A 15,494-nucleotide genomic window follows, 5' to 3' on the forward strand; every position below is an offset into this window, starting at 1 on the left:
ATGTTTCCAATGCAGTGGATGAAAGGGTCCCAAATGAGGCTAAGTAGAGAGGATTCATTAAGTTGGCCAACATGCAATATCTAAAGTAAGGGGACGTTAGCCGTTACAGTTGTATGCTAAAGTTTGGGTACCCCTGGGCAAATGACACCTTTTTGTTTGATTTTTGAAGTGAAAAATAAACAGAACCCCTGCTGGAAACAAACATTAAAGAATGAGCCTTTATTCAAATGTAAATGCACTCTTCCTTTTTTTTCATAAACCTAAACACCAGACAGTAATTAAACAGTAACTGTCACTAATGCAAATGTTTGGGCACCGTACTAAGTCAGTACTTCGTAGTCTGCATGACATTTGCATCCAGAATTTGCTGATCTTTCGTGGAATCTATTCTTTCCTCTGTCTGTGCAATGTTTCCTGTCACTGGCTGCCACACAATCCCGAAGCAGAATATTTCCACCCCCATACTTAAATTATAGGAGAGAGATTACCCAAACTTTTGTACATACATATTTTCTATTTTTAAGTTCATTAAATAAAAACTGCGCATTTGAAGAAATCTGTTTACTGCAGGGGTTGCAGAATTAATGTAATTAGCCCAGGGGGGCCTAATCTTTCGCAGGCTGTAGCAGCAAAACCCCCGAGTGTGGTTTTGTCTTTGGCTATTGAAGATGACTTTTTATTTGTATAATGAACAATGTCGTTTCGTCTTTTAAGTTCAATAATTTTCAAACAAGCACAGATGTTAAATAGCTAAAAGAGTTTTTAGTGCTTTCTTCTTACCATGTAAGGTGACGTTTTAGATTGGTTTGACAAGTTAAAATTCAATTTGCCGAAAAAACTGATAGAAACACAGGGTCCTTTTTAATCAAAGTAATTTTTTATTTGAACCTGGGATTGACAAGCTCCCAAAAAGACAAACATAAAATGAATTGTCAAATTTGCCAAAGTTTATTGGGAGCCTTCATACAAAAAATGAAATTATGGCTGTAAAAAGTTACAAAGGATTATTGTTGACATACTTTTGGCATTTAAGGCCTATTAACCCAACACATTTTGTGACTCTTTGAAATTTATTTCAAATCTAAAACTGGATTTAAACAAGCAGATAAGACAGTAATATTTAAAAAACATACAGACCAATAGATACCTGCAGATTACGTCTCAGTGGTAGTTTACAACACAAACCCACAAAAAGTTTGAAAAGCAACTCAAAAGAAAAAAAAAAAAGCCTAATTTTCAATGGTGAACTTGAGGCAACTTTTATTACACAGCCAACTAATTTCAATGCATCTGTTTCACTGACATCTCCATGAATGCAAACAAATGTATTTACACTGCCTTTCATAAGCATGTCTCAGACTATCGACGTGCTGGCATTAGAAGCTGCTTCGCCGTTACTGAATCAGGAAAAAGGTTGTGGTAGGTGGGTAAGGGAACGTAGGCAGCTGTTATCATTTTGCCTGGGAGGGAAAGAATTTAAAAAAAAAAAAAAGTTAAAACCTGGAGGATATTTTCCACATTTTGTTGTAAGGGATTCAAAACCAATTGGCATGACATACCTGCAAACCAGCGTCCATGAAGTGCATTTACAGTTGCCATCGCTGCTGGTATCGAAGGACACTTCACGTACACGTTGCCCTGTATGAACGAGAGAGAAGATTTTTAAAAAAACCTCATTACATTTAAGCAATTTACAGCTTTCACAGAAAAAAAAAAAAAGTCACAGGGTCCAGTTTGCCCTCTGAAAGCCTTAAATAAAAAAAACCCAAACAGATCTGTAGGAAGTACGGTGGCTACTGATAAGTACAGCAGCTAGAAAGCTCTTCAACTGATAAAGGGCAAGCGTGGATTTCAGCAAAAACTTCACTGAAATTCACGTCTGTTTGGTTAAGCCATCCATCATCATTCTTTGCTGCTTATCTGAGCCAAGGTCTCGCTACTTGATTTATTTTGTTACCAGGTTTTATTGTAATATACAGCTGAAAAGTACTAAACAAAAGTGAGAAATGTCAAATTCTGTATATTGTTTCTACTGGTCAAAGTAAAAGGCATTAAATTGGATTCTATGTTATTAAAAGTCTGAAGTTTAATGTGGCAGAAACCCTTTACTGGGACACAGACACTAAAGTGACTATGTGGAATTTGGTTTTGTAATTAAGGCGATCTGACTCTTGACAGAACTATCTGCTTGAACTTACTTGAGCCGAGTTCTTATCAACGTAAATGTGAACAATTCCTCCATGTTTGTTACACTCCTCAATTACGTCATCTTGGATCTCAGTGGCCCAGCTGGGATCATTTTCCCTGAAACACACATACAGTAATGTCAGAAATCCCGTGGCTTCTAAAGCTTAGAGTGTTAGTATTCCTGAAACAAACAGGACAATTCTCAAGGACATCTTAAAACAAAGCTGACATGCCCATATTTACATTGAAAGGGTTTTTTTTTCCTATCCTGTCCATACTGGCTGCACTTAAGTTCAGCTGAAGCTAATGAGGTTTCTGCAGTTTGTGTTAAATAAAGTGGGTTATCTTCCAAAGAAGCTTTGCTTTTAGTGTGAAATTCCCTCTTTATGCTTCCACAGACTGCTGAGCCGCAGCAAAAGGTCATTAAGAAAAAGCAGGAATTTTGTACTAGTATGATTGTAACTTGGTTAAACTCGGACTGCTAAAGCCTGATTAGCTTTGGGATGCATTTCTACACAAAAAGATCCACAGTCACATTTTGTCCATCACTCACATTTAAATCTCTGAAAAAAGGGATTTCTTCACAGCCAGTGTGCATAGGAGCTATGATTATGGAGACCAAAAACTCTTTCAATGTGTTGGTGAGTATTTTTTTTTTTTTTAAGATAAATGACGCCATCCTTACGCTTGTGGGTTGAACAGGTTGGACAGCTGAAGGCAGTGTGTGGCCAGCGGCTGTGATGGGAGGTTCAAGGCTTGGCTGGGCGCTGGAGTTGGAACAGCTGAAACAAAAAGAAGGATGATTTTTCCCTGAATTCTCTAAAAACAAAAACCACACCCACACACCGCTTTCCATCATCTAGAGCCTCACCTGTTGGAGCAGCGATGTTTCCAAATGGTATGGACCCGGTCATCTGTAGAGCCTGCTGAGCAGCAGGAGGGATCTTCAGACCAGTTCCTGTGGAATCAGAGAGAAATGAAAAACTGTTTTGCACGGGTGTAAATTTAAGACACTAGATCACTAAATCATATGGTTTCTTTGTGATAACGGCACAGATGGTGACACTGAACAGTGTGACATTTTGGGAAATCATCCACGGCTTATTTATATCTAACTAAAAACTTAACTACAAAATATGTATTGAAGGCTTTCAGCTTTTTGTTAGAAACACTTTGTGAAGATGACATTCTTCTGATGATCTAATATGAGAGGAGCTGCAACACCAAAAGAAAGCTGACCTGCAATCATTTTGAGTATCAATTGTTTCTGCTATTTTTCAAGCCAAAGTGCCAAATTCTGTGGTTCCACCTTCTCATAGTAAACTGAATATGTTCTGATTTTTGACTTTTAGGTGGAAAAATAATGCATACTGAGGACATGACTTTGGACTCTTGAGGTATTGTGGAAGCCATTTTCCCCCTATTTATTAACATTTATTAAAGCAAGCTATTAATTAAGAAACTATTCAGCAGATCGATCACTGCCACAATAATTCTAAGAGAACTATTTCTCAAAATTGTGGATTAGACCTTTAAGTACGACTCACTAGAGCACATTTTTCTACTGGTTGTCCTGTCTGTCAATATAAACCGTGTGTGCCAAACAACCAACACCTAAAATCTGTCTGCTTTCAGTCTAATGAACGATTTCCCCTCCTGTCACATGCGATATGTATAATTATTCTTCATTTTTTTGCTCCCGTGCTGTCAAACACGATGCAGGTTACAACTAACCTTCTGCTAACCGAGCCATGAGCTGTAAGCGCCCTGTGGTGCCGAGGTCAATGCCGGTCCTCTCTAGTTCGTCATTGTCCAGGAACGAACTGGCCGTCGATGAGTCTGAGCGCTCTGTAACGTGCCCCACCTTCATTGGACGTCCAGCCAGCTCAAAGCCGTTCAGTTGCTCCAAGGCCTTTTTTGCACATTCCGCATCTGCGAACTTCAAAAAGGCAAAGTGGTTAGAGTTCAACTATCTGCGAACACTATAGCACTATTAATGAAATATAGAGGCATTAATTACCGATATGAAGCCATATCCTTTAGATCGTCCGGTCTCACTGTCCATCATGAGCTGGATTCCCTCAATCTTTGGAAACAAGACACACCAATGCAGAAGTTTGTAACAAACGCATCTACTCAAAAATGCAAAATTCTCATTTATTTGTGAAACTTGTTCCTGACCTTTCCAAAAGGCTCAAAGATCCCTCGAAGCATTTCTTCAGTAATGTTGAAATGCAGCGAGCCCACATACAGCCGCATCGGACCCGAACTGCCCTTCTGTAGATTATTGGCAGCGGCTGCAGCTCTGTTTTTCTCAGCCTGTAATTACATGTGGAAAGTGTCATGTAATTATGTTAAATATATATCAGACATTAGGAACCGCCATGCAGAAACACCCAATTTGTTCCAAACCAATGTAATTTAAGCTAAATGAGTTTCTATTTGAACAAGACCAGGTCAAAACTTAGTATGTGACTGGACCAACCTTTATCTGTTTGCTTCTCTCCTACTCTGTGCTCACATGTACAGTATTTTAGTACAGCTGAATTCAAAATGAATCTGTTCTTTACGTTTTTACGTTTCTGTTGTGAGACAACGGAAAAAGTATGAAATGGTGACTAAATCACAGCCCATTAAGAAATGTTACATGTTATCCAGCAGTTGTGATGTCGTTTGACAAAATCACCGTACACACGTTAAAGACAACAACTTTGCTGTGATTTCGGCTGTATTTACTTGTAAAATGATCGCTCAGAGAGAAAGTTAGAAGCTCATTCACGTCTGTGTCAGCTGCATGTGGTCAACTGAATGAAACGCATAGAGGTGTGAGCCTGCGGAGGGAGAGTCCAACCTTGCGCTTGCAATACTGGCGACTCATCAACAGAAAGTAGCCAGGGCTTGTCAAAAAAGTTGCTAAATTCATTGCTAGGTGCTTTTGTGAAGAAAAGTCAGTAAATCTCGTGACAAAGGCTTTAAGTTGGCAATATAGCCTGTAACGGCCGCCCTGATGATGCCCCCGTGTTTGCGCAAAATCATTGTGAAAGAGCAACAACCAATCGTGTAACGTCAGCGCTCAGTCCCGCAGCATTCAGCTGACCAATGGTGTAACTTTATCAGTCAGTCACGGACATTTGCTCTTCTGGGGCTGGCCCCGCTGTCATGGTCCAGTTGCACTTTATTTACATTAAATTACCATGAAGTCAAGACACCCACCTGAGAGGCCTGGACGATGATGGGAACTCCTAAAAGCCTCTGGCCAGTCAATCCAATTGCCAGTGGTACAGAAGAAGCCTCCACAAACTCTATGTATGCAATGCCCTTTGATCTCCTCGAGTTTCTGTCCGAGATCATTCTCACATCTCGGACCTTCAGAGAGAAACAGTGACAATATGAAAGGATAATTTCTGTATAATGACTCACTGGATAATACACAATAATGAGACGAAAATCAACTGACTTTTCCGACAGCTGAGAAGAAATCTTCCAGGTCTCGAGCTCTGATTCTCGCAGCGAGCTGCATACAGAAAACTGTGCGGGCATCCCTCTCCTCTGGTGTTAGATTGTCAATTGGTTGCCTAAAAAGACAAATACACCAAACTTTTAAAAAAAGGAAAAACAATAAATCAAGAATGCCTCCGGAAACATTAAAACAAGCCATTAAATAAAAAACAGATGGCACTGTTAATACTTATAGCACAGTAAATCACAGACACACTCCCTGATTTGTCAGGGTGCCAAATAGCAACCTCATACCCTACAATTTACTAAAATCCTACAAATGCCCAAATATGTTTGGTCAACCATGGGTCAATGTTTGGTTCCAGTGTGTTTCCTGATGATGAAAATTAATGATTAAAGATCAGTAAAAAACCTCAGGAGTCAGTTGGGAGGTAATATTTGGATTTCGGTGTGCTATAACAATATCAGACAGGAAACAAAATGTGAGTATTCATCTCACCTGATGGGACTCTTCTCTTTTTTGAACGGGCTCCGACTTTTGGAGCGTTTCCGGCTGAAATATAAAGCAGAATAATTACTTTTAGTGGCCAACCTGTGACAACACCTGTAACCCTGATATCTACTGCAGCAGGTTTACTGAGCAACTAGTATTCAAGTTATTTCCTGGTGCATCACAAATGGCTCTGGTTCTTCCAAACAGAAGAGCAACTTTTAATACTAAAGGTGTGCGACTTCGCCTTCTTGCCAATTTGAGTGCAACATTTTTCCAACCCAAATTGATACAGTTTCAGTGTTTTCTCAACATTTTTGTTCCTTTGTCCAGGTAAAGACCAGAAAGTTATAAAAGACAACATTCTTGATTAAAAATATGATACTCAAACACACCAGACAGACACACAAGTTAATGGTAACTACTGTACATACACTCCCTTGCCACTTTATTACGCAAACCTACACAATCTAGTGCAATAAAGTACTTAAGAACTCTGCCACATACACCCATCAGCCACAGCATTAAAACCACCTGCCTAATATTTTGTAGACCCCTTGTGCTGCGTAAAAAGCTCTGACCCATCGAGGCATGGACTCCACAAGACCTCCTAAGAAGTCCTGTGGTATCAGGCACCAAAGCGTTAGCATCATATCCTTTTAGTCCTTTACGTTGCTATGTGGGGCCTCCATGGATCAAACTTGTTTTTCCAGCACATCCAACAGACGTACAAGCAGATTGAATGTATGGACAAACCGAAAACATAATGCCTCCGGCCACGACTGTCACCAGCACGGAGAAATAAAAAAGTAGCAGCGTAAACATTTGAAGAAAGGCTCGTTTTTTAAATATCCATTTGCAGGGGTTGTATTTTTTTATTTTTTTTTTTTTTACCTCTTTTCACTTAAAACAACAACAAAAGATGTCATTTGCATGTAACTTTTGCATACATTTTTCTTACTGAGGTTGTCGTTAGTGGTGTTGTATTGGACAACGTTAAATTGAAATGGGTTGCAAATATTCTTCCCCCCTCATGTTTGTATATAATGTGGGGAAATATAACAAACTATAACAAACCTCTGAGCATAATGCAGTCCAGTTAAAACCCCACTGCAAACTACAACCTCATTAATAAAAATATATAGTTAAATTAACACCTCACCACTATTATCTTTGTAAAGGTGGAATTCATGGCTGAACACTTGTATTGGATTGCAGTAGATTTTACAGGTGTACGTAATAAAGTGGCACCTGAGTGTATATGGGATTAAGTTTAAAAGGTCACATACACTGGGCTCCTGCGTGCTCTGTACCGCCCAGATCGTTCTTTGCTCCGGGAGCGGCTGCGATGGCGCTCTCTGCTGCGACTCCGTTTTCTTTCTCGGCTCCGGCTCCTCTTCTTACCCTTCTTTCTGTCTTTGCTTCTGCTTTTTCTCTTCCTAGAGCCTGGGCTCCGGCTCTTGCTTCGGCTTCTCCTTTTCCTAGGAAAAAACACGTTACCACCCTGCTATTATGGTGCAAAGTGAACTGTTTTGAATTACGTTTTTTTGTGGCTCAGTGAATTAAAAAAAATATGACAGATATTCAAAACTTACTTCTTGTTCTGGTCGTCATGTCCATTTGCATGAGAGGACTTGATCTCATCCTAAGCAAGGTTGATAGAAGAACATCATGAGGACGTAGATGAAACATTTCAAGTCGTCAAGGTAAAGGGGATGGGGGAGGGGGGGACAAGAGAAAATGCAGAATATATTCAATTAATAATAATACTTCAAACTTCCTACTGTCATGTCTGGACAGTGTCCTTCCACCACCCCAATAGCTTCCCATCCCACTCCTGTTTTTTTTTTTTTTTTTTCAAAAAAAAAAAAAAAAAAAGAACAAGGCTGCTCAGTACTTAATGCATCAAAGCAAAGATAAGGGAGGGTATCCAACATATTAGCTGAGTTCAGGAAGCTTTGACAATTGTCAGGTCATCTCCACCATTCCCCTTCTAATAGGTCGTACCAATGCCACTATTTGTGCCTAATCAAGTGACCACGTATGGCCCACAGCCACTAAAAGAGATCCTGTGTGGTTGGTGTCAGTCCAGTGATCTTCACCCATTTTCGTTCTTGGACTGTAAGAGCTCGATGCCACCTCTGTCACACATCTTGCCCTGAAGCAAACAGGGATTCACACTTCTTAGTAATATTGACGCCCAAGAAAATAAATGAATAAATTAAAAAATTAAAAAAAAAAAAAAAAAAATAGAAAATCCATTATTCAGCCACGTGTTAAACTACCATTATGTTTAGTTTGCATTATGAAGTAATACTCATAACCTTTTGACTTAAGGAATTATTAACTACTGAAAAGTAACTCACTTTATAATACAATGATACTAGATAGAAGTATCTAGTTTACAGTCATTCTAGTAATATATCAATATCTGTGGTGTTGTGTAGCATGCAAAAAAATCAAGATGCTGATTCACATTACAGTTGACTAAGGCAAAGAGGCAGTATTCATATTTACAAGCACGAGAAAATTATGCACCTACATTTAGCCATAAAATTATGACGTGACTCCTGTGTTTGCACAATGAAACTCCTCCACTGCAATCTTTACATTTTCTAGCATATTATTGCCAAACTACAACTTTTGAAATGAGAATAGCTATAGTTTGACAGAAACACGATCAAGTAACCCTTAATAAACAACTTTAAACATGATGATTCTTGCTAAAGCGCAATTTGGTGAAAGTTGTATTACTTGTAGGTGACAAGGGTGATCCCTTCTTGCTGAAGCCTCACACTGAAGGACATGTTTTTTTCCCATTCCAGAACAAAGGTTTAAATCTGACTATAACTGACTGCACTTCCAGAGACAGTAACAGCATGCAGATTGTAAATCTGAATACTGCCTCCTTTGCTGGAAAAGATGGGCTTATTAACCATTGGCATTCACCTTGTTGCAACCGAATAGGGATTGGATGTTCTAGGTTGAATCTCTTTTAGTCCTAAGGTGAACCACAGTACATCAGTATATGCGCAATAACTACCTTCCTTTTTTTCACAGTTCACAGTGGAATCAAAGATGAATTCATGGGAGTAGAGGTGAGATATCATTAGGGAAGTCTATAAAGAGAGATAGATGTGGATTTATTTATAATTCTGTATTGCGTTTTAAATACTCAATCACACCACACAACATTCAAGTAAACTTTGTCACAGTAGTAAATATAAAGGACTCAAGAGTAAATCAATACAGTGAAACAGGCCTCGTCTCTGTATTCCTGAACCCACCTTTCTGTATGGAGCCTCCAGCATGGCCTCAACATCAAAATCATCAGCCATGATGATCCTGTGAAAAATAAGCAACAATGACTAACTTTATCCACAAAAGAAACTCTACTATTGTGAGTAATCATGTTACTGCAGCTAACCGGATAATGAATTTTAATGAAGTTGGTCACAAGTTTTCTTCCCTCGACAGAAAGATAATTGGCAACTATTTTGATAATCAATTAGTTTTTTAAGTCATTAAATAAAAATGTCAAACATTCCCCAGTTCCAACTTATTTGTGTAGAGGTGCTGATTTACATAGTCTTATGCGAAAGTAAATTATGTGATAGCAGTCTTATGACACTAACCTCACTAAAAGGGAAACTCTTTTGGACATTTTTCACTTTTTTCTAGCATTTTTGAGACAAAATGATTAAGCAATTGAATGTGTAAATAAATCGGCAGATCGATCAATAATGGAAATAATCATTATTTGCAGCCCTACTTACCATACAGATACCACACTGATACTTCCCCTCTGACTTGGATCTTTGTTGTGCAATTACACACAAGTAAACGTATGAGAAGACTAGCTAAGGATTTACACAGCCAAACCATCAGGATTCTCCAATAGAAATTTACATTTGTTTAACATCTTTCACTTAACTTGATAAATAAAAACAGATTTTTTGTTTGCATTGCAAGTCAGAACTTATCTATAGCTGAAAACAATGACTGTTTGGATACATTAGGAGTCTGTAGAACCAGGGAATTAAATCTAGATTAGAGTTGCAACTAATGATTATTTTCATCATTGATTAATCTGCAGATTACTTTCTTGATTAATCATTATTTTATATTATTTCAGAAAAATATCCATACCAGTTTGTCAAAGTTCGATTTGACCACTTCAGATGTTGTATTTTGCCCAACCAACAGTAAAACCCTAAAATATTCAATTTTCTATGATCTAAAACAGAAAAGCAGGAAATCTGCATACTTGACACTAAAACCTATAAATGTTTAGTATTTTATCTTGAAAAAAGCCTTTAATTATTAATCGTTCATTATAATTGATTATTTTTCAGTTTTCAAATCTAGACTAACATTACGTGAAAATAAATTACATGCCAAAGATAAACATGTGCTTCAGATAGTTTCTTAACTTCCTTCAGTATTCCCTTAATATCACCAATTCAAGCTAGTATGCGTGAAATTTAGATGGAAATTATTTGACTAATATACCGACCTTAAAATCAGTTTCAACAGAGTTCAAAGACCAACATGTGTTTAATGTTAAGAGGTATCATAAAGAATAAACATGCGTTGCACTCAACACGAAGCTAAATGCTAACTAGCCACATCCGTCGTTTCAACGTTAGCTTATTTCAATGACCCTTATTATTTATTTACCGCCACGTTCGACTCGATTGATAATATAGATATCAATAAGCATTACACTGATTCAGCAAGAATATACTAATCATTACTCCAAAATGTTCACATAAAACAAATAATGTTTACTTTGGAAAAACAGGCGCTAAGTTATCTGTGAAGTGTCAACATGGCCGCAGCGAGCTAGCTGCATTAGCAAACATCGACGTTACCGTGAAGAAACGACGAAATGTCGTGCCAAAGTCAAAATATCGCGGAAAATGTGCTGCTGAAGACACTCGTCTCGACGTCTCCGTCTCGGTAGGTCACACAACGCTAAGATGAAATTTTCGAAATTATGTAACCTTTTTTTAGGTAGCAGGTCGCGGCCTGGTATCGAAACGCTCTCCTTCCTTTTTCTTCTTCGTCGTCTTCTTCTTCTGTGTGGTCTTCAACAACAGCTGGAGTATTCGGTGTTGCAATTACTGCCCCCTACTGGAGCTAAGAAGCACTTGACCCACTCCATCCCCCACAGGCAAACGAAGTAACTAAGTACATTAACTCAAGTATTCTACTTAAGTACAAGTTTTTCCATTTTTTTTTTTGCTTCGTCATACTTTTACTCCACCACACTGCACGGGGAAATATTGTACTTCATACTAAAATCTACTGTTTATGTGACAGCTTTAATTACTAGTTACTTATCAGAGTGATTTCACTTTGCATTATTAAAAATTAACACAGTGTTTCTAAACCTTTTTGGCTTGTGGCCCATTACAAAAGAAGAAGCGTCTCCTTTGAGCTCCTTGTCATGTTTCAGATGTCCATGAGTCGTTAGCAGTTCCCGATTTTCCCTCTAAACCTTTCATTTAAATATTTGTTTGAGGCACAAAGAGATAAAATTATCCAATTTTCACAAAAAGGTAAGACAGGAAGTCAATGACATTAATACTTTGTGTAGGATAACTTTGTTTTTTCCTCTTTCCTACTCAATTAAATATTTCACAGCCCTTCAGATTTATCTTTTCGAGGGGCCTGACCTCTATGACCTCTAGGTTCAGAACCACTGGACTAAACCAACTGCATATTAAGTACTTAATAATTCCACCCCAACTGGGGTCAGGGGGCCAAATATTTTTGTTGGAGGGCCGGATTTGGCCCACGGGCTGCTATTTACCTACCACTGACCTACAGTACGTGATTTTAGGTCCTAAGCCTTTTGTACAAAGCGTCTTATCGAAGAAAAACCAATGATGAAAAACACATAAAAGCAACACCATGGCTGTATTTTAAGGAAGGCAACTTCCCTCGGTTTGCCTTTGAGCAGTACCCGTGGCACAAATACACCGAGGTTGTTTCACAGCTATGTGTCGCCATCTAGTGACTCTTAAAGCAAAATGTCAACTTCTCCACAGCACATTGATATCCAAGTGATAACAGGGTTTGTGTCCCTGCTTCTATTTCCCGTTACACATTAATGTTATGTTATGCTAATATTTTATCTACGTTAAAGATAATATTTGTTAATTTGTTTTGAGGTGTCCTTATCGCATTGCTCCACTCTTTCATGTATGATACAGTTAACTGGTTACCAATCAACTCTGGGACAATTAGTCATTAGTTGCTTCCTTTTTTAAATTCATTTATTTTAACTATTTCAAATCTCAAAACAGCCTTAAGTTTAATTCAGTTCCCAACATAGACATCAGCAGCACACTTCCTTTTTTCTGTGCCCTTCATTTCTAAACAACTTGGCAGACAAGCTTTTAACTTATAATTTATACAATTCAAAAGTACTTCATATCAACCTTCACGACTTCAACACAACTTGGCTTCCTTGCCCCAAATGTTCTTGTTCTTGACTGTATTTACCTTCATCTTTCATCAGTATTTTGCTGTTGACTGTATTTCTTTTTTCTTTACCTTATCTATGAGTTTAATTTCTCTGTACAAATATGACAAGTTTATTTGGTCTGGCAGTTGTTAATACATACTGATACTACTTGTAATAGAAATTTGAGTCCTGTTTGTGTCTTTTTATGTTATTGCACTGATGCAATAACATCATTTATTTCATTTTATTTTTCAAGGTCCTTTATAGAGATGGTGCATCTCAAGGGGCTTATTCTCAAATTTAAATGTTGAATTCTCTGCTGCAGTTCACTGTTCTCCTTCTGCACAGCTTGAAATATAGACATAATAACTAGAAAAAAACTGCACACAGTTTAAAAAAACGTTTTTTCACATCACCAACTTGTGACTTCTTGGCCAAGAGAGCTATAACACTCAATTTCCTTTAATGTTCACATGTAGGACAATAAATAGCAACATTACTGGTTGTATTAGACAGCGTTGGACAGTCCGAGAAGGGTTGAATTGAGGTGCAAATATTGCAACTTATTTACAACATAAGGGATGTAAACATTTAATTAATAGTCACTATAATGCACTGTTGGGTAATAGTAATTTACATTACTTATAAAGACAAATACCGATACATTTTCTTCTACAGTCAGATTCAATGACAACACTTGGCAGTTGCATGTCAGGCAGCAGAATCCTCAGTTGTAGTTGTGTCACTGAGTTTAAGTGGTGCATCATAGTCTGGAGGAACATCAAAAAACGGCTCATCGTCAAAACAGAAATCGTCAGATGGTGGTGAGAGGTACGGCACTTTTAAGACGAAGCCTGTGAAGATGCCTCCCAGCGCTGACACTCCTATGGTGCAGAACACAGCTGCGACCTGGAAGAGAGCCTGTTCCCGGGCAGTCCTCCCCAGACCTGGCTGTAAACCGGGGATCAACCTCTGCAGCTCTTGCAGTTTAGGGTCTCCTTCCACTGGTGCTCTGTGTGTAAAGATTTCATACAAACTGGGGCCATAAACCTCCTCATTAGCCATCAGTATAGCACATATCCCTGCGGCACAGGATATAAGTCCCGTTAGACCGTGCAAGTTATGTATTCCACATTGATCCTGGATCCTGAAGCGCCGCGCCAAGAAGGGGCTCAAGTACTTGTATCCCAGCATACATGCAGTGCAGCCCATCATCCCCAGAGCGTATGCAGCCGCAGGCGATATCATCATATCCACAGATGCCCCGACTGTCACACCCCCTGCCAAGGTGACGTTCTGAACATCAGCCATGGTCAGCTTACCGTTTTTGTTCAGCATCGCAGAGAGAGCAAAGGCTGTGAGCGTGGAGGCACTGAGGCCGATGAAAGTGTGGAGGATGGCTCTGTGCTGGTCGTCTCCTTTCAGGGTCAATGCTGAGTTGAAGGAGGGCCAGAACACCCAGAGGAACAAGGTTCCCATCACAGACAGAATGTCAGAGTGGTAGCTGGTGTTCTCCTTTGCATGGCCTTCATTTAGGCGAGGCCTGTAAAGCACAAATGTGACACCCAAGCCAAAATAACAGGCAAAGAGGTGAATGAGAATAGATCCTCCTGCATCGTTGATCTTCAGATACTTCAGCACGGCCCATTCTGTGACTGCAAACACTGGCACTTCCAACAGAGCCATGACCAGCAGCTGCAGCGGGCTTGTCTTCCCCAGCACTGCCCCGAAGGATATCAGCACCACAGCACAGGCAAACTCTGCATTTATGAGGTTGAACACTCCAAGGTGTATCTTACCATCATGGCTGAACTGGAAGTACCCCTGCACCAGAATTGCCCACTGGATGGCAAAAGTAGCCGTGAGGAAGTTAAAAACCATCCCCCCAAAGCCATACAGTCGGAAAAATGCCAGCAGGCATCCAAAGCCGAGGAATATCATGACCTGTATGTCTGTAAAAAACGCGTAGTCCTTGTACACTGCATTGTCCATGGGGTTAGTGTGGTTGGTCTGAAACCTGGCATCAGTGTGCTCATCGTAGGTGACAAAGGCAGCATACAGGGCAACAATAATCACCTCTATGACAAACACAAACACGGGTAGCCTAACGCGAAGGCTGATCAACTCTGTCTTCATCATGGCGGCTCTTAGGAGCAAATGACATTCATTTCTTTTGCAGCCGGGATTATCTCTGTGGAGATAAGACAGGTCATAGGCATTGGTCAAGCCTGCTCGCTCTCAAACAAACGAGCAACCAGCAATTTTCGCCACAGAGAGAAATACTGCTGCATGGACTTTGACCACTGCAATAAGACATGCAACCGTTCTGATACATCAGCGTTTTTGTGAGTATTTAACATGTACATGTTTCATAAAATATACTCTATATGGACCTGACACCAGAGTCAATTATTAAGGGAGAGCGTGATGCCAATATTAATGCAATTACCACAAAACAGGTGTCCTCCAAAAAGAGGCATTATAAGGGTTTATACATGCAGTAACATGATTTGTGTTGCCATGTCAATTTCTGTGCTCTTTTTAAAGCAGATGTCATACTGTGATTCTGGGTGGCTGATTTCCATTAGGAAAGAATGTTGTTGAAAGTTGTTTGATTTACAAACAGACCTCTGAGTTAATCAGTCCAGTCATACTATCTCTTAAGCAGTGGAGTCATTGATATATGCTTCAACTGGCATTTCACTATCAGGCAGTACGGCATGTTTTTTCCAGATCAATCACTTTGACTGAAACTGTTTTCAGGAGGTAGGTTAAAATTGAAAGGTTGGTCTGGTCTTGTTAAACCAGTTTTATTTGGAAAGAGCTTTAAGTTTTCTCTCTCAGTGGTGCAGGTCAGGATTTGACATGATCTCTAGTGACTGC

General features: G+C 39.3%; 2 protein-coding genes across 5 annotated transcripts; both read right to left on the minus strand.

Moving 5' to 3' along the window:
• Positions 1-869: 869 nt before the first annotated feature.
• Positions 870-11,263, minus strand: LOC120804019 (RNA-binding protein 39-like). Of its 4 annotated transcripts, none has more exons than XM_040153145.1 (16): positions 11,143-11,263; positions 9,424-9,481; positions 9,184-9,255; positions 7,732-7,781; positions 7,426-7,617; positions 6,146-6,199; positions 5,645-5,762; positions 5,401-5,553; positions 4,369-4,506; positions 4,208-4,273; positions 3,922-4,126; positions 3,059-3,145; positions 2,873-2,969; positions 2,199-2,304; positions 1,560-1,638; positions 870-1,460 (listed from the first exon to the last, which is right to left on the minus strand). In XM_040153145.1, exons 2-16 carry the CDS (start codon positions 9,472-9,474, stop codon positions 1,360-1,362), a joined length of 1,569 nt encoding a protein of 522 aa, XP_040009079.1. In that variant the 5' UTR covers positions 9,475-9,481; positions 11,143-11,263; the 3' UTR covers positions 870-1,359. The 4 variants fall into 4 exon arrangements, with proteins under 4 accessions (XP_040009079.1, XP_040009078.1, XP_040009081.1 ...); XM_040153144.1 differs by having other exon boundaries at positions 11,011-11,232; XM_040153147.1 differs by lacking the exon at positions 9,184-9,255.
• A 1,204-nt stretch (positions 11,264-12,467) lies between these two features.
• Positions 12,468-14,830, minus strand: LOC120803851 (ammonium transporter Rh type B-like). The gene has a single exon (XM_040152824.1). The coding sequence runs from the start codon at positions 14,748-14,750 to the stop codon at positions 13,323-13,325; it is 1,428 nt and encodes a 475-aa protein (XP_040008758.1). The 5' UTR covers positions 14,751-14,830; the 3' UTR covers positions 12,468-13,322.
• Positions 14,831-15,494: the final 664 nt, after the last annotated feature.

The sequence above is a fragment of the Xiphias gladius genome, chromosome 18, assembly GCF_016859285.1.
Source record: "Xiphias gladius isolate SHS-SW01 ecotype Sanya breed wild chromosome 18, ASM1685928v1, whole genome shotgun sequence".
Classification (NCBI taxonomy): domain Eukaryota; kingdom Metazoa; phylum Chordata; class Actinopteri; order Istiophoriformes; family Xiphiidae; genus Xiphias; species Xiphias gladius.